Source organism: Streptopelia decaocto, assembly GCF_964273445.1.
Source record: "Streptopelia decaocto genome assembly, chromosome: Z".
In the NCBI taxonomy this organism is placed as follows: Eukaryota; Metazoa; Chordata; class Aves; order Columbiformes; family Columbidae; genus Streptopelia; species Streptopelia decaocto.
The window spans coordinates 16,175,060-16,197,556 of NC_138657.1; the positions used below are offsets into that span (position 1 = coordinate 16,175,060).

A 22,497-nucleotide genomic window follows, 5' to 3' on the forward strand; every position below is an offset into this window, starting at 1 on the left:
TTTGGGTCCAATTGCAAAAAAAAAATGCAAAGATTCTCAAAGGCCAAGTGCTGGTGTTCTTCCCCACCCTCCCATCTCCACTGCATACTGAAGGCAGGCTTGTTGTATCAAGTTGAATTCTTATTAATGTGTTACCTCATCTGCCTTTATTACACTCATTTAAGCTCAACTGCAGTGTTGTTTTAGTCTGAAAACCTTGCATTCAAACAACAGGAAAAGACTAAAACTCCTCAAATCCCTTAACTTCCCAGTAGTTATTACTATAAGCTGTGAAACTTCAGACTGGTTATTTTTTATGCCCAGAGTCCCAAAGTAGATGGCCCTTTCACACAGCCAACTCATACTCAAAGGCTGTGATTTTTCCAGTAAAAATTTCAAAGTACTAAATTAGCCTTTTTAAAAATATTTTTTCCTAATATTTTTGGGGGGAGGCATTATCCAGCCATAAATAATCTTTATCCATTCTTCTCTGATTCATTTTTGGAAACAGTATTAGAACAGCAAATTTACTAGGTAAAAAAGTAAGCACAGAGTAAGTTACCCTTGGACTGATACTCAGGCTTCCTGTACAGTGCAGACAGCTCTCACTGTAAAAGGCAGGGACCAGGATGGGACATGAAGTTGTTTTGCTTTTAATGCCGTAGTTTAAAGGAACACCATAAGTCTCACTGGCTAGGGTTTAGGTAGTTTAAAGTAATATTTTTACTCCATGTTAGGTTCCTGTTCAAGGTGATTTATTTTCTTCAGAGTTCAAGTTTTTCAAACACATAATTCTTCCACATACATACCTTACCACACTATGAAATGCATAAAGTGAACTGAAAATATGTTTGATCCTGGCTACAGAAATATTGAAGAGTGAGCTTGGTGAAGAGATGAACAATCAACAAGTGCTTTAAAGTGTACAGGCTTAACAATGTTTTATAACTGTGTCTGTAGCAATTCCTGTTTTTTCTGACCTAAGTCTGGGATCTGGGTAGGGACACTTGTTCCAGTTCTAGATCAGCCCTGACAAGAACTCTGCAGAATGAATATTTGCAACTTAAGAAATTTCACATGCCAATTCCTGAGACAAGACATCAGGGTAAATGCTAATCACCATCTAAATTCTTAATCTATCTCACAGGGCACTGCCTTGTCCACCTTGGGGCTTGTTCAGTTAAGCAACACATAGAAAGGTGTCCATTCTGAAAGTGCTGGAGCTGCAACATGACAAACGTCCAATGACAGAAGAAAACTGCTACCATTTCAATGCAGAAGATGCCTCCTCCAGGAAGGGTCTGTGAAGCCCTACTGCTTTTCTCAGACTGTTGCAGAAGCGTTCTCTATTAAAGATGGATTTAAAAGATGCAACATCTTCCTTACAGAAAAGTTACAGGACATTTTTTCTTAATTTTCTGTATACCAAAAACGCCTAGAGCATTAAAAGTAATTTTTGAAAAGCTTTAAAAGTAGCTAAAATAGTGCTTTAAATGTCTCATGCATAAGCCATTTTGTCTGCAACCAGAAGTTACTGGTAACAAAGAGGATTTCTGTTTGACACAGAAATGCTTGATGTTGTGGCCTGTCACCTAAAACTAGATGTTTTGTTAGTCATTCAATTTGATTTTGTTTTTTCAGACCAACTTTATTGTAGCAGCAAAGATTAGGATCTAGATGCTTAGGAACATGTTTGATCATGCTTATATTAAAAAGTCTAGTGAAATGTTTCATTATGTGGCAGATTTCTTGTAGTGGCCCTACTGGCCTTTTTTAATCTAGCCAGATGCTGGATGAGGGGGGCCTAGCATATCAGGCAGCACAAAGAAAAATAGCTTTTTAATACATGGAAACATCTGCTATTTAGTGCAGTAGGGTGATACATGCACTAAAATGCTGAGTTTAGCTGGATGTTTCTTCATCATCAAAATTCTTCAAAGAGAGATTAATAACTTTCCATTTCTGAAAATCCATTTGTGTCCTGGTTTCAACATCCTCTACTACAAAGCTTTTGATTTTGATCACGGGTAGATTGTCAAATGTCTTGTACTTCACTGTGATTCCCCAGTCATGCTGGCAGTCAGCATTTTGACAATACATCTTGCTCCTTTTCTCAAAACAATCAAAGCAGACTGGTTTCTTGTGGGGCTTTGTCATATAACGCTCCTTGAACGCATCTTCTATGACAGTGTGATGAGATTCCTGAAACAACACGTGCCAGAAGTGCTTAATAGTTGAAACACCATTCCTCATTTTTCCTGACATTCTTGCTCCCCCTCACAAATACCATTTCTCTGGTAAGGTGCCTCCTGTCATTTGGGAGGCTCACCTTCCAACCCCCATAGCTCATTGCTCTTTCACCCCCATTCATTAAATACCTGGTACAAGAAAGGCACAGACCTGGGCTTGTCAAAACCAAAATTACTATATATCACCAGTCACCAGCTTATATGTATTTGAACTTACTTAGCTTCTCTAAAAATCATGCTTGCAGTATTTGAGCCTTGTGCATAAAACTAACAGAGTCATCAGGCCAACAGGGAACTTGAGAGACTCCTGTTTCCCGCTCATTCTGTTTGACCCCAGCTTCCCATGAGGGGTAATGCAACTACTTTCAAGTGGTAGCAAAAGTAACCCTAACACGGTAAAGAAGTTACAGTTGTTATTTGTAACATACATAAGCAAAGATTTTAAAATGTAACAACTCAAGTTGCAAGCATATGTACCATTTGTGCTGGAGTCTGAAAATGCTAGTTCCTGGAAATGCAACTTTCAGTAAATATATAGGCTGAGCTATAACAGAACTCAGTTCGTAGGGATTATTTAAAATATTCCAAGAGATTATTTGCAGAGTACTAAGCAAAAAATCTTTTCAAAGGGTTTTCTGAACTCTCAGACCTATTTGCACAGGTACAGGTGAAAAGGTAATAGCAGAAAATGGAGTAACACTCAGAGGTGCATGTTAGATATCCCTTGTTATTTGTCAAAGAAATAACAAGCTTTTCACAAGGCTGAGCTATTCCCAGCTCCTTGCCTGTAGACCTTCCCTGTGCAGAGGGGTAATGGATTGTATCTACATTCCAAAAACTGGAAAAACAAGAGATTTTCTTGATTAAAAAGGGAATTGCATGAAGGCAGGTATTCTGTAATGCTCAGCTGTGGCCTGAAGCCCCTTGTCACATCACCACTGCGCTTTTCAGAGCAGTACAAATAGAATAAGCTTCAAAATAACAAATCTAAGAACTAAAATAGGCTCAGAGTGCCCAGAAAAGGCTCTCTTTCATTGTCACCACTTTCCACATATAGAGTATTGGCTTCTTGGGCCTACAGATAAATTCAAGTTCAGAAAGAGTACAATAAAAATGTCCACATAGAAGCAAAGTGAACTACCTAAAGAACGGAAAATAAATATTGAAGAATTAAAGGGCTGTTCTTGTAAAATCATGGTTTGCCTTGCCTTTCAAAACAGAAAACTGGCCCATAAGCTAAGGAGCTAAACAGTGCTTTGTACAGATAATTTTCAGTCAGCAGGAACAGAGGGCGAAAACTGCAGGAAGATGCCCAATCTTATGCTAATCAGGAAAGAAAATATCTAGCAGTTACACTAGTAGGTTATGTCATTGAAGATCACATGGTTTTCCACAAAATTCATCAATAACAGAAGGGGGTTCGGGAAAATGGAACTGATTCCTGTCATATCACATATTTGTACACCTTAGACACCATCACCTACCATCATAACATGCTACAGAAGTAGTTATGCCTGGTCCTGTGGTTTACTGATATACTCGGGAATTTTTTTTTCTGCTCCAATTTGCACAAAAAAGCCTACTTTCCACACTGATAAACAGTGCTGTTGATTCAGTAGTGCTGACTTCCTGGGTGTTCATGGATGAGGTTTCCATACAGAGTCCTACCTTTATAACTCTGATGTCATCTGTACTGCAGGCATATGCTTTGCATTTTCCACACAGAAGATTTTTTTTCCCTTCCGCTCCCTTAGGTCTTGTTTCTTTCTTCCTGGAATCTCGTAATGCATTTTCCTTCATTTGCAGCTCTTGTATCTTTAACATTAAAAAATAAATAAAAGCATCATTATGAAATTCAAGAGAATCCCCAGTGTCTGTCTAAACATGACCCAGGCTATGCATAAGAACACCTAGGAACTGATTACTTAAAAGCAAACAAACAAAACATTGCTTGTTCTAGCAACTCATACCAATGAAAGAACGCGATATTAATAGTTTCTCATCTCCCTGTCCACTATCCCAGGCAAACACAGCAATATTTTTCTTCCAGTGGACAGCATAGTTATATTTTATTTCTAAGCTGAGAAGTTTATATAAATTCTACCTCAGCCTTTAAGTTTTTTCAAGTTACAGTACAGATGACATTCTGCAAGCTCCGCTGTACACCCTGTCCCTTCTCTGCTGGTCTAGCCTTGGTCTGAAACCAACACTGCAAAGACTTTCCTCATGTTATTAGTCGGTCCTAGAGAGCCCTAGATGAAGGCTAATACAGGTTATGCCTCTAGAGCGGAGTATGAAAATTCCACAGAAGTACACACCTTTCTTGTGAATTCTGTTTCATCCCAATTCTGTATCGTTTCAATAGCTTCGTTCATCATTTCTTCTTTATAACAGTTATGTCTCTCATTCTCAACCACTTCTGCTTTGCTCGTCACAAGGATGCACTTGCTGTCTCTTGCCCTTCCACGACCTACACAGAAACACGTTTATCCTCTTTAGTTACTCTTAGCAAGATGTGCAAAATCAGCAGCTATGCCATAAAAGAGCATTAAGGACTTTCTGTGTGGCTGCTTTTGTTTCCCATGTTCACATTCAGATAATGCTGCTTCTAAACAGCTCTGTCTTCTTTGATCACAAACCAGAACAAGATGCCCATTCCAGGTATCTTCATGGATGTCCCAGCGCTCTGTTGTGAACTTCTCTGGCCTGCCTTCAGTTACTGTACATTATCTCACTGCCTTCTTGCGGAAACAAAAGCCAGAGGAGAAAAATTCATCGCAGTCTTGCTTACTAGTTTTCTGCCTTGCTAATTGGTGTCTATTAAAAAAAAAAATCTATCACAAAAAACCCCTGGGGAACTGGAAATACAGTGCTGGCAAGAAAAGAGATAGCAAGAGCAAGTACCATCTCTTCTACTTGTCTGTGCCTACTGCCTGCCTGCTTTTTGCTGCTGTGACAAAGGCAAACTAAGAGCTACAGAGATCTCATACCAGTTTAGAAGTATTTCAGTTAGAAAAAATGATCACGTTCACTTTTGAGCTCTCATTCCCGCAAAATCATGATTGTATGTTATTTTTAAACTGAGCCAACCTATTTTCTTTGCATCTTCAATGACTTGTTAAAAAGAAACACTATCCTTTCACCCATAAATATTAATTCTGGGCCAATTATTTCATTATAAAACAAAAATAAGAAAATCACAAGACACAAACCCTGAAAGCAAAGGACTAAGTACAAGGGACATCACTTCCCATCCAATTATGAAGTTAACTACTCAGGTGTATGATAAAATACTGCAGATGCACACTTGAAAGACATAAGCAGTTTCCTGACATTTAGGAATGTTGAACAGAAACCAGTATTTTATATGGCTCTTCATTTCCCTCTACTGGCCGTATTGTAAAATCACCAAAATTCAAGACTGAAGTCTTGAGATATTTTTTTTAGATAAGCCAAGGCACAAACAGGGTTTCTTTTTATTATGGTTTGGTTTGTTCTTTTGGTGAATGTTAGAAGTCTGCACATGTGGAGGCTTCAGGTGCCGGTGAGCAGCTGGGTTGGGAATAAGCCACTGGGCAGGGGAAGTTCTTCAGAAGCCAAGGAAATGCATGAAACTCCATTGCAGTGGTCCTTTGTAAATTGTCAGTCAGAACGATTTGTGCTATTTCTGACTACAGCTCTTCTAGCCATTCTTCTACTTATATGTAGAATTATCCACTTGAGGGATCAATTCTCAACAGTTCAATGACCTTGTGCAGCATTGCTAATTTGTGTGGCAAAAGAAAAGTAACACAACATCAAGGACTCTGTTCTGTGAACAGATTTGTCATGTTTGGTGCTATCATTCATGTGGCTTCAGCAGCACAGAGGAACAACAGCAAGACAAACACATACTACTGTAGTATTTCCAACCTGACATTGAGTAGCACTTTGTCAGTTTCTAGGCCTGAAAGTAATAGCTCTGAAACTCCATACCTCTGACTTGGATCATTTTGGTGAGGTTACCATCATATTCATAGAGCACAACAAGGTTGCACTCAGAAATATCGATGCCTTCATCAGCAACAGATGTAGCAATTAGCAGTCTGCTGTCCTGGTCGGTTCTGAATGCATCCAGTGCAGCCTTCTGCATTGGGAGGGTCATACCTACAGTACCAAGAGACTGTGTCAGGAATACACAATGAAGAGTTCCTTGAGCAAGATACCTGCATTTGCTCTACCGTGTCCTTTTGATCTAGAAAAGTAGTTTAAATTTTATATCCAGCTGGCTGTGTGCTCTGCCCACTGAGCAGGAATTCCTGTTGATGTGCCGCAAGAATTGTCATCCTGGGAAACACCATTTCAGACACAACACCTTGGTGATCTTAATTAGAGAGACCAATACAACTTGGTTATTTTAAGCCCAGGCTAACTCTTAACTTAAGCCATGAATAAGTAATTTCAACTGTAACTCCCATTCTATCTTAAAATGTCTTTGTGCCACCAAACACAAAATAAGAGAGGGATCTGTAAAAGGAACAGGGAAAATAACACTAGAAGTAATCACAAGAAGCCATGACAGTGAACAGTTTCTAAACTTCTTTTGAACCAGCAAAAGAATTCTGCAGCAAAGGGTCACTGACAGTGTTACTGCTGCTTTAACCAAAGGTTCTGGACAGAAAAAGCAAGTGTCTCCTCAGGGTTGGTTGAAGGTCTCTCTAGATATGGCAGAAAGCATTGCACAGTCTTGCATGACCTTCCTGTGTGTAAGAGCACAGAAGATGAACACAGGAAGAGCACAAACAATTTTACCATTGTAGCCACCATAGGTCTAGCAACCTCAGTGCAAACGTGTGTACCTGTTTTGTGATCTTTTCCTCCATGACCCATCAACACATCTGGCTTTATGTGGCTAAGCAGAGGATTTGCTTTCATCCACTTCTTCAAAGCCTGGAAAGCAAATCAGGGAGTTAGGTCCCTGTCCAGATGAAATGCTAATTTGGGATAGATAGGTAGATCCTGCCCCTGCTTGCCTATTTATCAAGACAACACTTCCAAGAACCAAAAGCAAAAGAGAAGGTGGAATTTATGCATCAGGAGGGAACGTCTGTTAATAGGTGAGAAAGCAAGGGTCACAGCCATGATGCCAGATCCAACCATGCCACAACTGAACTCCACTTTTCCCACCTCTGCAATTTAAAGGCTGGCTAGAGAGTGAGCAGCCTTTCACTGCTAAAAAGTATGTCTTTTTCTCTTATAAACCAGCAGATCACTGAATACTACATCTCTGGGCTGTAAAGGAAATGAGTTGCTATTTACAAACAGCACTCTCACTGTGCAATGAAAGTAGCACCTTCAAACTGCTCTTACATGGAACAAAGCTCAATCAAGATGCAGGAGGCTTTTACGTCTATAATGGAAAATTGCCAGCAGATACTTGGTATTGTTAGTCTGGGCTTCAGGCTGCCTTTTATTTCTTTTCTGGTTTGCAATTTATCCAGCCTATCAATACCCAAGGATAAAATGGGAGTTGGTACTCTCAGCTGATGAATCTATTTTCGGTACCCAGACACTATGATACCTTGCAGTAAATGTTTAAGAGATACCGAAGCTAATGATGAGCAGCGCACTTACTTCAAGCATGAACTTTTTCTGGCAACAAGGTATTAGAAGGGAGAACAAAATATCATCCAGCCTAGATCCTTGATCCTAGGCAAGTGTGATATAGACCAGTGCATCAGAGGTGTCCAGGGTCATCTGCTTCACAAATTATTTATTTTTTCTTTATCAAGAACACGTGCTAGGTCACAGACCTCCTTTGGACCCATAGTAATCCCCCAGGAAATGTGTAAATACCTCCTGACGTGCAGTCAGTGATAAAGAAGAGCTGCTGGTTTATAGCACTTCCACATCAAAGCAAAAAACCTTGTAAAATGTCTTGTTAAAACTAACTTCAGACTTAAAGTACAAATCTGACAGCTTAATGATTAACTATGGCATATAGCAAGAAGGACACCACCCCTGTACTGTTGTTTTTAGAAAAAGAAATTTAAAAAAACAACTTTTCCTTTCTCAGAGCATCAGTGCTTAGGCAGATACAGAATGATAAATATTTCCTTAGGAAGATGAAATACATGCATATTTTTCTATTTCCAGATCAAAATGGGAAACATAATAGACGAGGCATTATATTTTCTCACTTCCCTTTTTAGGAACTTTAAAAATAAATGTCTTACAGCTACTAAGGCTCTTGTCTTAACAAAGAGAAGAGTGCGAGTCTGTGGGTTGTAGCGGTATGCTTCATCCAGGATGGCAGCAAGCTCTTCCAGCTTGGGATTCTCATTTGATTCATCTTTTGAAAGGGCAGTCAGTTCTGGTTCTTTCTCTGGAAGTAAACAGCAGTGTCTTGAATAATTTACTTTCTTTAATGCAGAATGCAGAATTCTCACCCAAATCTACTGTCAAATGCCACCCACATTCTCTTTAGCATCTGTTTTTATTTTCTATACCATTCGTTCAGATGCAAGTAAAGAAAGCTATTGCTTAAACAAAACAAAACAAAATCCCCAGAAAAAAAAAAAAAATCTGAATCTCTCACATTTTGTAGCAAATTGACAGAAGAACCTCTGTGACATACTGTGCATCAAAAGACACCAGGAAAGCAAACTCAGTTCTTGCAAAGAGCAGTGCTGTTTCTTCTAGGGAAGAACTGACAGTAGAGGGCACACAGCCCAGCGATTTAAAATTGCAGCCAACGCTGCAACACACCAGACCACAGGCTGGTTTACAGCACACTGCTACTAAATCAGAAGTTAGAGAAGAGCACAACCTCTAACGTTTAATCAGGAGGGCACAAGGGCCACCTGCTTCTTCCCAGAAGCCTGGGATGTGTGCGGGAGCACCGGGCAGGGAGGCCAGGGAGTGCCCAGAGCACCGTGTGCTGCTGCCTTGGCTAATGCTGCCATTGTAGAATCTTAGAATTGAATCACAGAGTAGTTTGGGTTGGAAAGGACCTTCAAAGCTCATCTAGTCCAACCCCCTGCAATGAGCAGGGACATCTTCAACTAGATCAGGTTGCTCAGAGCCCCGTCCAGCCTGGCCTTGGGATGCCAGGGATGGGGCATCTATCACCTCTCTGGGAAACCTGGGCCAGTGTTTCGCCACCTTCACTGTAAAAAATTTCTTCCTTGTGTCCAGCCTGAAGCTCTCCTCCCTTAGTTTAAAACCATTATGCCTTGTTCTGTTACACCATGCCCTGTGAAAAAGTCTGTCCCCGTCTTCCTTATACTCTTTTAAGTACTGAAAAGCCGCAGTAAGGTCTTCCCGGAGCCTTCTCTTCACCGGGCTGAACAACCCCAACATCCCTCACTTGTGGGGCACACCCCTAAGGAGAACACTGCCTTACCTCCAACTCAGGCATTTAAGAACCTACTACAGCATCTAGCTACAGTCACTGCTACATCCTCAGCTCCTGCACTGGAAGTCTGAAGGCCAGCAAGTAAGTTCCCCTCTGTCCACCCTACACTACATTCACACCCACATGGACACTAGATCTTCTGAAAAGTGCAAAGTTTCTGGAGAAACAACCACAATTACTCTGAAGAAAACACTTGAATCATCCCACCATAAGCCTTTTTCTCCCCTGCAACTGTCACAGGTACTGTGTGAAATACCTTGAAATCTGGCTGTCAGTTGCTTCTCTAATTCTGTAAATGGTCCATTTTTGACGTTTGTGAAAAATTCGGTTAGGTAGGCTAAAGCATCTTCAATACGGGCATCTTCACTGATGATGAGAGCATCATTGAATTTCTGCTCAGAGAGACATACACATGTAAGCCTCATTTGCCATGGGACGGGATGAATGCAAATTTTATTTAGCTCGATTAAGTATTACGAACTTGTGTTGTTCTTCCATTTGCATGACAAAGCAAGCATTACAAAGTCTCCTCTGCACTATACAGTTCTTAGAGAGCATCTTAAGACACAACTCTTACATGCCATGCTTTAGCTTATGTCAAATAAAATTATTAAGCTCAACTGTTCCTAGGTGAACATACCTGGATCAGAAGGAACATGATGGTTTCACTTCTGTATGGAAGGAAAGAAGATAAACACTTACGCGCAGGTGCTCAGTGCAGATGAAAATGTCTCTGCAAATGCTGCTCTCCTTCTCCTTGTCTGCCAGTTGCAACAGTCTGTATTTCTTCTGTGTGGTAACTATCCACTGTTCATATTTCTGTGTTCCAAAATCATTCTTGTTCATTTGAGAGATATCATCTAGTAAAGAAGAAGGAAACAAAGAGGTTGGAACCCTACAGACAAGTATTGCCTTTCTTAGGCAGCTGTATCCTCTGGTGGTGCTCATGTTCCACAGATCCTCCTCTGTAAAATTATCTTAAATACCCCTCAGTAGGAAATAATGAAGACCTGGTAAACAGTGGAAATAGGGGTACCCAGAAGTATAAAGATGACAAAATGCTTATCAGAAAAGGTGGCCCGGGAATGCCTAAAAATAACTCTGAGCGCATGCAGAGAGGCCAGAGAAAATATGAGAAGTGTCAGAGCAGCAAAAGTGAAAGTAAATTTGTACTGAAATGAAGAAATTGCAACATTCAGAGTAGCACCGTAACTGAAACACTTTTTGTTTTCCTTAACAGAGACAGATTCAGGTATGAAGCATTTGGAAAAATGCTTAAATAAGAACATACAGGTATCTCTCATTAATGAAATCCATCTCATTGAATTTTGAAAGCAAGCACTTTGGTAGTTCTGTTTCAGATTCTTTAAACATTCAGAAAGATTTGACAGTGTCAAAAGGACACCATTCTTAGCTGCAGGAAGAAGGTTGAAATCTACAAAAATATTTATGATTATCAAAGTAATCACCTATAACAGGAAACTAGTCAACTTTTATACCTAGAATCTCTTATTTAAGAGATATAATAAGCAAAAAGAAAGGAAGGGGAATGAAGTGGAAAAAGAGTCACTGCTTTAGCAGCCATGAGGCTTCAGACTGATATAATCAAAGACTGAACCCCAGTTACAGGCATATTACAGTATCTTACCCAGTGAGTAGATCTTCCTCATCGTCGCCTCTGTCTCAGACATGAGACCTGAAATAATGTCTGCAAAGTGATTCTGAAGTCGTATTTTAACCTGTCTGACATCTAGAGACAAGAAATGGAAGTCAGTAGCCTGAATAAGTAAGACATTTCCCTGGGCAGCACAGAAAGTCTTCATATGGTGCTCCATGCGATCATAATGATGTTTATAGTTAATGAGCATTACGGTTGCACAGAAAGAAACAGCCCCCAGTCTTCACTGGCAGAACTGCACTGGCTTTCCTGCCTTGATAAATAAAAAACAGAGACTGTGGAGGTCAGCAAAGAGAAAATTTGCCCAAATGGGCACTGCCTCATTGTGGGACAACAGTGAAGTGCACACTCAAACTCCTTTCAAGCCAGAAGGAAGCAAAGATTCAGTTTAGTTTTAAACTTTTTACTTCACCTGACAAAAGGAGAATTGGACAGCTGCCTTAGGTACTTTGCATCTCAGAAGGGAAAAAAAAAAAAAAAAGAAGGATTCTTACCTGTCTCTGGTTTGTTTATGAATCGCTGCAGTTCCTCTTTGTTCTCTCTGACAGTGGAAATGGCCTGTATGTCAAGGTAGGAGCAGAGGGTACAGATGTGCTCTACAGTTTTAGTGATGTCCTTGGCATTACCAACTCCAACAGAAGCAGTTAAACCTACAATCTGGACACACATATTAATAGCCATGATTGCTTCTTTGTCACAAACAAGCAAACAAACAGAAAACCCAACTAAAGATGCTGTTACCAATTGTCAAGTTGTCACTGTCTTCAAAAACAAAGAAACAAAACAGGCAGCCAAACTAAACGTGAGTACAAGGACTAGATCTTGAGAGCCAAACCTTGTCCCCACTCGTGCCTTCTTTAAGGCACTCAGGCTTAGAGTATCCGAAAATAAATTATCTACCTACTTAAATCTATAGCCATCTGTATTTGCCAGTGCTCATCATACACTGAAACAGCAAACCCGCCCCCAGAACTGTCCTCTGCGCTCTCTCAGAGATGTCTTCTCAGCTGGACCAAAACCTCCTGTCAGCAGAGGCAGTGGCCCCATTTTGTTGTTGCAGAAGACAGCAACAGAGAGGTGATAAGGAGATTACTAAATTCTGGGGAACATGCTTTCTTCCCAGCCCAATAATCCTGTTTGCTGTCAGGGACTCAGATCTCTGTCATGCTTGATCCATCCTTCTTGGAAGCTGGGGGAAGATGCAACATGCGAAAACAGCCTGGACGTGTATGAGAAGAGCAAAAAGGTGTTCCAGATGCTACCGTTTCAATTTGCAACCATTTTTAAATGGGAGTTTGAACTGGATTAACACAAAAGGCTTTGCTGACTGCATTGCGAAATACGTTCTCTAATGTTTCCACCACTGACAGGCTGGACCTTACCTGGGGCAGCTGGTTTGCAGAGGAGTCAAATTTTTGTTCCAGGTATTTGGTCATTAACACATTGTAAGGGTGGTTGCCCGTAGTGTTGTGGCATTCATCAAATATCATCAGAGTGAAGATGGAGAGGGAGCTAAGGGTTCCTTTCTTGACGGTATTCACAAGAATCTGAGGTGTTAGCACAATGATGTCGCTGTCCTGTATAACCTTTTCTACAGAGACATTTGCAGCTATTTCACCACAAATTCCTTGAACAGAATATCTAGGAAGAAGAGGCAAAAGGTAAGGTATGAAAAATGATGCCTTGCAGGGCAAAAAGAGTAGAAGGATGGACTTTTCAGCAAACTTGAGCAGTAGTTACTAAGTTCAAAATGTCAAATTCTTTGGGCTGGCAGTTTGACCCACAGAAGTTGAGAAAAAAACTGCTGACAGTGAGTAACTGTATTTTCAATTCCCATTAAATAAAATATATTCTGTTTGAAGGGTAATAGATTTGTACATTTAAGCTGCATCTTTCAGTTCACATGTAAGGTGTATTTGGGGATGCTGTCCCTCATCCCTTTTCTGTATATGTCTGGCAGCATGGGACTGTTTTCTGTCCAGCAGCCTCATTTTCCCATAACTATAAGGATTCATGAGTGGATATGCAGTAATTAGTTCCTTCAAAATCAGAAGCTATAGGTTGTTGATACTCCCCTAAGAAATTTTCAGTCCTGTCTGAGAGATGGACCCTCATTTTCTGACTACAAGTTGAAAAGCGAAAGAAGTTTTGGTCCTTCCATTTGGAGAAGACTCTGCCATTTGAGAATGCCAAGAGGAATCCCACTGCTGCTTCCTGGAACTGCCTCATTTTTGGAAGCACAGCGGAAAGGTGTCTCAAGATAGAACACGCTTCACAGTGGCACACACACACTGGTGGCAAGCACAGGTGTACCTTGGCCCTGTCCATAGGTGCTGCACAACCAGTGCTTAAACTCTCCAAAAGCAGACTTCGGACTCTCCAAAACAAAGTCTACCGTAGTAACTTGCCATTCTTACCACTAGGAATCACCCTTATGCCAATGTCAAACACTTTTGTCACCAGTAAACCTACTACATTCTGCCCTGAGCACAGCTGGCCTAGAGAGCAGTTAATTTTCCGTGGAATTACACTTACCCACTTCTTCCAAAATGCTGTTGGAACACATTTTTCTGTTGTTCATACACTGGCACTTTAGTTGCAAGAAAGACAACTTTCGCCTTTTGTCCTGCGGGCATGTTTTGGAAATGGTGTTCACAAATCAGAATCGCCACAAAAGTTTTTCCAGATCCTTTAAATGAAGAATATGAAAGGTAAAGTATGAAAAGGCGGTATTTGTAAGCAGAAGCCTGTCTGGTATGGATGCCTTGTAACAATAGGGAGCTGACAAGGGAGCTGTACACGTCCAGACTATCTGGGGACAGAAAGCTGGCTGCTTACTCAGGTGGGCAATCATCTCTTTCTCTCTCACAGTCTCAGTTTGTAAAGACCATGTGGCAGTCACTGTGAAGGAAAATCCATGGGCAGTTTTAAGTTCTTTGAAATCACTGAGTCTGCTCCTAGCATGTGCTCCCAAAACAAATCAGACCGTGGCACAGGCACCAGGCACTTTCAGCTTCCATCCACCCCATGCAGCCTTGCTCCTCTCGCATTCCTTTTCCTTCAGCACTCATCAGGCTCACTGTGCAGGCCACCCGGAGTTCTTCTGTGTCCCTGCCTCTGCCACCCCACCTGCCTCTCCGGGGCTCCGGGGAGAATCAGGATAGCTACATGGGAAACAGGCAGAGAGAAAGAGCCGACTGAACTCTCTTCTGCTAAGGAACTTCAAGCTCTTAACTCAGGCCTGAGCCACTGCAAAAGCTCCCTTGCTGTTCTGGTGTTGTAGGCATTTTATTACAGAAGACACAGGAGTCTCAGGGCAACTCACCCTACTTTTCTTTCAACTTTCAAGCCAAATTTCACAAAGATTCACAGAGATCAGAGAGTGATTATAACTCAGAAATTCACACAAGGGAGTGAGAAAGCCAAGGTGAAAATACAGAAATCTGAATATAAGTATTGAAATGCCAACAGTTAATTCTGTCTTGCTCAGTCTCTGTGCTGCCCTTGTAATTTCAGGTTAGATCTGGATCTACTCCTGCAAGGAAGACTACTTTTAAATAAACATCTGGAAAAGTCTGACTCAGCCTTTACCATTTTCTATCCTTCATAGCCCTCTCCACAAAGAGAATTTTTCTAAGAAATGTGGTTTTTTACCTGTGGGAGCACATATCAATGTGTTCTTTCCATTGATAGCAGGCTGTGCAAGTTCAATCTGGTAGTTCCGAGCCTTCTTTGGTTCATAAACAGCTGAATACTGATAGGTCCCTTTCAGGAGAGAAACATGGTTTTGTGAAGAACGTTGTAATGCATGAAATATATTGTGACACATACAGTTGCTATCTAAAATGATAGGCAGAGTCCTCACAGTGTACACAGAGCATTCTGACAGACAAACCTTTTAACTGAACATGCACACCAGACAATAACTTTGTGTAGATTTGATGGAATACTTTTGTTACTGTTCGACTCTGCTTCCTAAAATGAACTCATTTCAAGGTCTTGGCTGACAACTCTCACCCCAACTGGTCTTCCTCAACTCAGAGAGAAAACACAAAGGCTTGTTTTACCCCAAATATATGCCCAGTATTCCTTTTAGCCTTCTGCTTTACACACTTTGGAAGTTAATACTGTCTTGAACTGTGGTCTTGTGAGAGGGTTTGCACTTATGGAATAGGAAATAGAAACCACTGGTGGAGCAAAATTTGCTGTACAAGACATGCCAGCCACTGCACAGATCCTTCGCAGTCACATTCAGCTCTCTAAACCAGCTAATACCAGGTCACATGTGAATTAATAATATCAGAGATAGATGCATCAACAACGATCTGGTGTTTGAAGACGTTTTTGGTAATGTGCTGACAGAACTTGGCACTAGAAATGTGGTAAATGAGGGAGAACCTCTAACAAGTGCAATGCCCAGCACAAGATTCTTTAAACATTAAACCAGAAGACAGCTAAATGAAGTGAGGGACTCATACCAGCTCCTCAGTACCTTCCTTTGTGGCACACTGCTACAAACTTCCAGCTACAAACTATTTTAAGTTGCTAAGTCTCACCTGAAGCTGAACAGAGATTTTCACTGAGATTATTGTCACGTTCTGCTTCTTCAGAAAATGTCAACCTGATTTCAAAGCTGCTTTCAGAGGCATCTGCCATTTCACCGTCAACATCTTTGCCACGATCTGTACAATCCCAAAAAAAATGCATGTTATTGATCCTTGTGATCTTAAAATGTGTTTGCTGGGATGACAAGGTGAAGGAGTTTGTTGCTAGCATGCAAAGACTATATAAAATGATGGTGCATCCAGGCTCCCTTTCAAGTAGCACGGATAGCACTGACAGGGTTTAGAAGATGCACATACTCAACACACATTTGTCTACCCCTTAAAAATCAAGGGGAGATAATAAATTGAGAGGAAAGGTATATTTGTTTAGTAACAAGATTACAGATTTAACACAGACATTAACCACAAGCATGAAAAAATACTTAGAAGTTCTTCCTTTCCCCCTACCCTTTGAAAGGACCTAGAAATTGTAAGACTATCTCCATCCTCTATTTTACATGATAATCAACGCTTGCTAAAATTTTCTTTGGCTCCATAATTATTACCTTCTCAAACAACTGTCACTGGGATTTGCGTGAAGAGTCTCGTTGCAAACAGAACATTTCACAAAACACTGCTTTTGGAGAGGGAGAGGGAGAAAGAGTACATTTGCACCCTAAACCAGCTCCAGAAAGCACACAGTATCCATGATTAACTTCTACTAGCAACTCTTCTTAACTACTGGCATTAAAATTCATCCAATATGGAGAACTTTTCTTCAGTAGGCTAACATCTTAATTTTAAAAAGGGGTTTTATTTTTTAACAATAAACAATGTAGTCTGATTTTATACTTTTAAATTAGCCTAATTATAAAAAAAAAAAAAAAAAAATACTGTCTGGTAGAAGAATAGGGAAAGAGCATAATAAAAACAATTTGCAGTTTACCTTCTCTAATGCCCCACAGTTCACTTGCATTGTAGTATCCTGTGTTATCTAGTGCCAGCTGAAGGCTTTTCGGCCAGTTTTCCTTGTCCGATCGACAGAGGCATTCAATGAGTTTAGTTATCCCAGCTGCTTTGCTTCTGTATTCACTAATCTGAACACACAACAAACAGAAATTGCCGTAGCTTCTGAGTGATCGAATCCACTGTTCTTTAACTGATTCTGTTTTGATTTGTTTTGTTTGATGCTCTGCTGGAAATACCACTATTTTTCTCACAGGATAAAAGGTTTCCAATAAAATTCAGTTATTTGCCTACTACTGCTGCCATTCTGCCAGCCTAGGCGTACACTAAACTTAGCTGGACTACATCAACAGGTAGGTTGTTTGCTTAAGTATTCACAAGGTGTGAAACATCGTGGGGCTATTCTGTAAATTTTCATCTGGCAAGGTCCTTGTAATAAGCCATGTCTGCCATAAATCTCAAAGGGCAAACTGATTTAAAAACATTCCAGAATAGCAAAATGCAAAAGTATAAAATTTATGGCAGGCCTGATATTTGGTTAGATGCAATAGCTTTCCAAAGATTGTGTATCTCCATAAAAACATACCCCTTTGAAGTTAAAATAGCTGCAAACAATCCTTCTAAGGAGTCATAAGGAGTGAGAACACCTCACAGACTCCTTCACACAGCATCAATAACTCATTATTAACCAGTCATAAATGATGAGTGATTGGTAATTAATATGACTTGTTATCAGTCATTGATAATGACACTGAGCTAGAACTGGGTAACAGTACAGTGGATTCATATCCAAAGGCTATGAAAATATTATTGACTTCTGTCATAGAAAATTTAGCTAATGACATCAGACCAGAAGTTTGATTCCACCCTACAAGCATCCCTTTGGAGGCTGTAAAAAACTCAAAGAGCCACACACAGTTTCTAAGGGTTGCCATAGACTATGTCAAATCCCAGGATAGACAGGAATCAATTTAGGCAACATCTAAATGCCACTTTGCCTAATTCCTTCTGTATTTTTAGGAGTGCTAAAGCAGAATGAACACTCCAGAAAATGGTCTATTTCAAAGGCATAGCAAAACACCCATTTCACTGTAATGTGGCACCTTCCAGAGCCCCTGAGGTCTCTTCACAGGAGTCTGGATTCCCCAAAGATATACAGCTGAATGCTGCCAGTGCCAAAGCCACCCCATCCCACTGCCCTGCCTGCAACCCTTTCACATGTCACCTTATCCACTGGGCCAGGGGGTGAAGAACAAGATGTGCAGGTGTCACAGACAGTGCTGCTGTGGGAAGCTGCTGCCACAGAATCACAAAATCACAGAACAGTTGGTGTTGGAAGGGACCTCTGGAGATCATCTAGTCCAACCCACCTGCTAAAGCAGGTTTGCCAGAGCAGATCTCACAGGAGTGTGTCCAGGTGGGTTTTGAATGCCTCCTGAGAAGGAGACTCCACAACCTCTCTGGGCAGCCTGTTCCAGGGCTCTGTCAGCCTCACAGTAAAGAAGTTTCTCCTCATATCCAGATAGAACCTCCTATGGTTCAGTATGTGCCTGTTGCCCCTCACGCTGTCACTGAACAGCACTGAAAGGAGTCTAGTCCCATCCTCTTGACACCCACCCTTGAGATATGTATAAACATTTATGAGATCCCCTCTCAGTCTTCTCTTCTCCAGGCTCAACAGACCCAGTTCTCTCAGTCTTTCCTCATAAGAAAGATGCTCCAGACCCCTCATGATCTTTGTAGCCTGCCACTGGACTCCCTCCAGTAATTCCAGTAACACCACAAAGCCTACTCTAAGCAGAAGAAACTCAAGTCCCTGCCCAGGGCACCTGGCTGCCCATCCTCCCCACTGAGCAACCTGAGGGATGGGAACCAATACACCCCACAAGTGAAACAGCCAGTACCTCTCCACAGCAAAACCAGGCAAATACAGGGATTTTATAGTTAACCATACCTGCAAGATCTCATCACACTCCCTTTCTATCAGGCAGCTGTTAATGTAGGGCATGAGTGCTACTGGATCAACTTCCAGCATTGTTGCTTCTATCCGCTTCAACAGCTGCCTGTACAACTCCAGTTTTTCCAGTTTGCTGAAGTCCCAGTTTTCAATCGCTTCTGCTAACCCAGTGTAACCTTTCAGAAAAAGAGACAAATTGTTACTATTAATTCAATCTCTAGCTAGAATAGGCAGGAACAACCTAAAAAAACCAAACCAAAACAAAACAAAAAACCACAAAAAACCAAACAAACAAACAAAAACAAACAAAAAACACAAACAAACAAACAAACAAAACCCCAACACTTTCTCAGCCACATTGGAGAAATGAAAATTATTTTGGCCTGTAACTGACAAAAATCTAGGTGAACTGCAAAAAATTTTTATAGATTAAGGGACTGTTTTCCCTTACAGCACTTGTGTGTATAACATGAAAAACCCTATGGTAAAAGATCAGTAACACTTGCAAAAAGAAAAAGAGAGCTACACAATATCACAGTTCGCATCACCCAAGCAACAATAATAACCCCCTTCCTTTGATCCATACTATCCTTGGAGCCCTGCAGGCCATTATGGTCTTCCACAGGATTTCCCAGAGCACAGGACACCACTCAGAATCACAAATACCTTTGGTCCTCTTTTCTTTGATTTACCAGCCCTTAGCTTTTTAGTCCTGTCCTTGGCTCCACCCTCCTTCAAAAATCCTTATCATACAGGGCTCAGGTCAGTCCCTGGCTGAAAGCAAACCAGGCACCTGCAGTCCGGGCAGTCAGCAAACATCTGGAAACACTATGCTGGAACAGTGGCGGGGAATCATATATGGAGGACTCGTGTGATTTGCTGTGTAGGCTCCAGAGGTGGAAGAAAGCCGGTCAAAGTCCCGGAGGAAATGTGGTCAAAGAGAGGGAATCTACCTAACTTTTTGTTTTCTTTTGGAGGAGCAGGAGGGAAGTGTGGATACTTACCATCACAATGTCTTTTACCTAATTATCCCCTGACTCTGCATCTGCAAATACAAGAGTAATGCCATACTCTAGTCTCAGACCCAATTCATAAGTATTGGGATAGCCCTCAAAATCAGCAGGTTAACTTTTTTGGATTTCTGCTGCAGATACATCAACCTAAATGCTATTAACATGTTCAAAGAAGGTATTCTGGCAATTCACAAATTAGGACTATCACAGGCTGGTAAAAAGTTGCTTTGGACCTAGTATTTGCTTTAAGGGGAGGGTGCACTACATCCAAGTGGTAAGAAATTTTGTAATAATTGCTCACAGAGATACAGTAACTATACATATTTAATAGTGAGAAAAAGAAAACAAAACTGGCTTATGCTATGAGATTTTGGGGTTCAAGATATCTAACAAATCACCAACAAGAATCTATGATAGAACCTACACGTATAGAGGAAGGCTGGCAATTCCCAGTCATTGTACAACTTCAAATTCTCTTCTGTCACATTTTGGAAAGGAAATGACATTAGGAGCTCACACATCAAACAGTCATAGTTACCAAGGAACAATAATTTCATTCATAAACTATTAATGGTTACTTACTTCTTTAACCATAAGAGTTCCAAAGCCTTTGAACAATTTTTAAAAATCAGTTCCTAATTTAAGACTTGCTCCTTGAATGAAGTTACCCCACACTATCAGTTAACCCCCCCACACACCCTGAAATGCATTTAGCTTACACTTCCAGAGGATTTAGCTTTTTAAATTATATTTAGTGAGAAAAATGGCTCTTACTTCTCTAAACGCTCTGAGACAGATAAGCCTCCTGTCAATGATGCTTTATTCAGCATCCCTTAAGCTTTCCTTGACTCTGTCCATAACTGGAATTGTTCCAGCTGCTTCTCAGGTGGGTGTTTCCCCATGCCTTTGAAGAGCTTTATTTCCACCCTCTCTCAACCTACTTTTTCCTACCGCATATCATCTGATGTGACAATACCCAAGGATAACAGAGCGATGCTTCACACCCCGGGTGAAGCTTTCCTCTCACACCCCGCAGCTGAAGCTGCGGCTCTGGCTCTGGCAGGGAAAAGGCAAAGCGGAGGAGACCACGCTCACGAGTGGGAACCCACCTGCTGCAACCAGGGCGTCCAGGAAGCCCCGGAGCCAGCCCTCCGCCTCCAGCTGCAGGATGATGTCCAGAAACAGCGCGGAGGCCGCCGTCACCCCCTTCTCCTCCTCCTTCCGGACTCTCTCCTTCATCTCTAGCAAAAACCCGAAGCAAGCACAGAGTGAGGGAGGGGACCAGACGGGGCGGCGGGGAGGCGGCAGCTCCCACCGGCAGCGGGAGGGACGCGGGCGCAGGGCCGAGCCGGGGGAGCGAAGCCGCTGTCGGCCCCTCACCGTCTGACAGCCAGTCCGACATGTTGCTCAGGATGTAGACGGGGTTCAGGCTCCTCTCGATGTACCGCCTGTAGCACTGCAGGCTCCTCTTCTCCTCCGCGGTCATGGCCAGGCCGGCTTTGAGCCGCCGGGAGCGGCGGCACCCGTCACGGTTCGGTCACGGTCCCGGTCCCGGCTCCGGCTGCGTGCGCGGCGGCGGGGGCGCACAGGCAGCGCCGTGCCCGAGCACCGGGAGAGGCGGCGGGGAGCGAGGGAAACCGCCTCGGGCAGGGAGCAAGCGGGAAACAGAAACTTGAGGCCCGCGTGAGAATGGAAACCGAAAGCGGAGGAGGAGGCCGGGCCGCCGGGGGAGGCAGCGAGACAAAAAGCGGTAAGCGTGTGCGCACGCACCCTGTTGCAAAACCTGTGACCAAGCGTTTGTGGTTGTCAAGATGGGGGAGAGCACAGCGAGGTAATACAAATAAAGGCACCGCTCGACCCCTCTACCCTTTTGCCACCCCGTGTCCTCCCCCAAACCCTGAACTAGATTTACAGGCTGCATCCTGGTTTTTGAAAGACTGAAAAAACAATTCTGCACATGCTCTGAGCAAGTGCTTTCCCAGCTGCTGCCATTAGTATAGCTTGGGAATGTCAAAATGAGAAGGTCTGTCCGACCGGCCTCTAGAACGGGAATGAGCATCAAAGCTCACAGAGGAGGCCGGCAGGTTACAGAGCTGAAAGCACCCACAGCTCAGAAATGCTGCTAAACATGACAACTCCATATGCAAACCTCCCTCTAACTATTAATCTATAGAGTGGGTTTATCCAGCTGTTTGCAGCTTCATAAGTCTCATATTCAAAGAGACAACTAACAGGTACTGGCCCAATTCAAGACACTTGCTATCTAAAGCCATGGCAACACAAGGCCACTGAGAGATGGGCTTCCACTGAATGGGTGTGTGGAAAGAGGCAGAAGAAAGACCTACCATTATCATCATATTTTCTATTCTATTCTAGTCCGTCTGTACTCTCAAGTATTTAATGTTCCTTCTTCACTTTCTCTTGAGTCTTTTTTTTCTGTCTATCCCACCTGGTTCTAAAGGGATTATAGGAAATCTAGTTTGAAACCTCCTCTGTACCACCATGATGTATTGTAGTTGGCCATTGTCTTCTCAAAGGCTCCTAGGATAGGAAAGATTTGCATTTGGACTTTTAGTATTAGCCCTACATAGTGAAACAGACCAGGAAAATATCACACTCAGCTGAAGGATATCCACCCCTAACTGGGGAAATGTCGAACAACTGAGAAAGTACAAATGCTATGGCAAGAAAAAGATAGATGAATAAGCCCTAAAT

General features: G+C 41.9%; 1 protein-coding gene across 1 annotated transcript; it reads right to left on the minus strand.

Moving 5' to 3' along the window:
• Window positions 1-611: 611 nt before the first annotated feature.
• Window positions 612-21,478, minus strand: RIGI (RNA sensor RIG-I). The gene is made up of 18 exons (XM_082074758.1): window positions 21,163-21,478; window positions 20,892-21,023; window positions 18,767-18,945; window positions 16,793-16,943; window positions 15,859-15,984; window positions 14,957-15,067; window positions 13,838-13,991; window positions 12,685-12,943; window positions 11,797-11,959; window positions 11,273-11,374; window positions 10,327-10,484; window positions 9,881-10,016; window positions 8,444-8,592; window positions 7,067-7,157; window positions 6,204-6,374; window positions 4,547-4,698; window positions 3,897-4,043; window positions 612-2,181 (listed from the first exon to the last, which is right to left on the minus strand). The coding sequence occupies exons 1-18, from the start codon at window positions 21,266-21,268 to the stop codon at window positions 1,882-1,884; spliced, it is 2,787 nt and encodes a 928-aa protein (XP_081930884.1). The 5' UTR covers window positions 21,269-21,478; the 3' UTR covers window positions 612-1,881.
• Between the last annotated feature and the right edge of the window lie 1,019 nt (window positions 21,479-22,497).

Excerpts from the sequence above, each read along its gene's own strand:
- RIGI (XM_082074758.1), bottom strand. The coding sequence starts at position 21,268 with ATGACCGCGGAGGAGAAGAGGAGCCTGCAGTGCTACAGGCGGTACATC. Across the intron at positions 10,017-10,326 it reads TCTGCACTGAGCACCTGCGC|AAATTCAATGATGCTCTCAT; the intron begins GTAAGTGTTTAT and ends CTCTCTGAGCAG. Across the intron at positions 4,044-4,546 it reads AAACAGAATTCACAAGAAAG|ATACAAGAGCTGCAAATGAA; the intron begins GTGTGTACTTCT and ends TTAATGTTAAAG.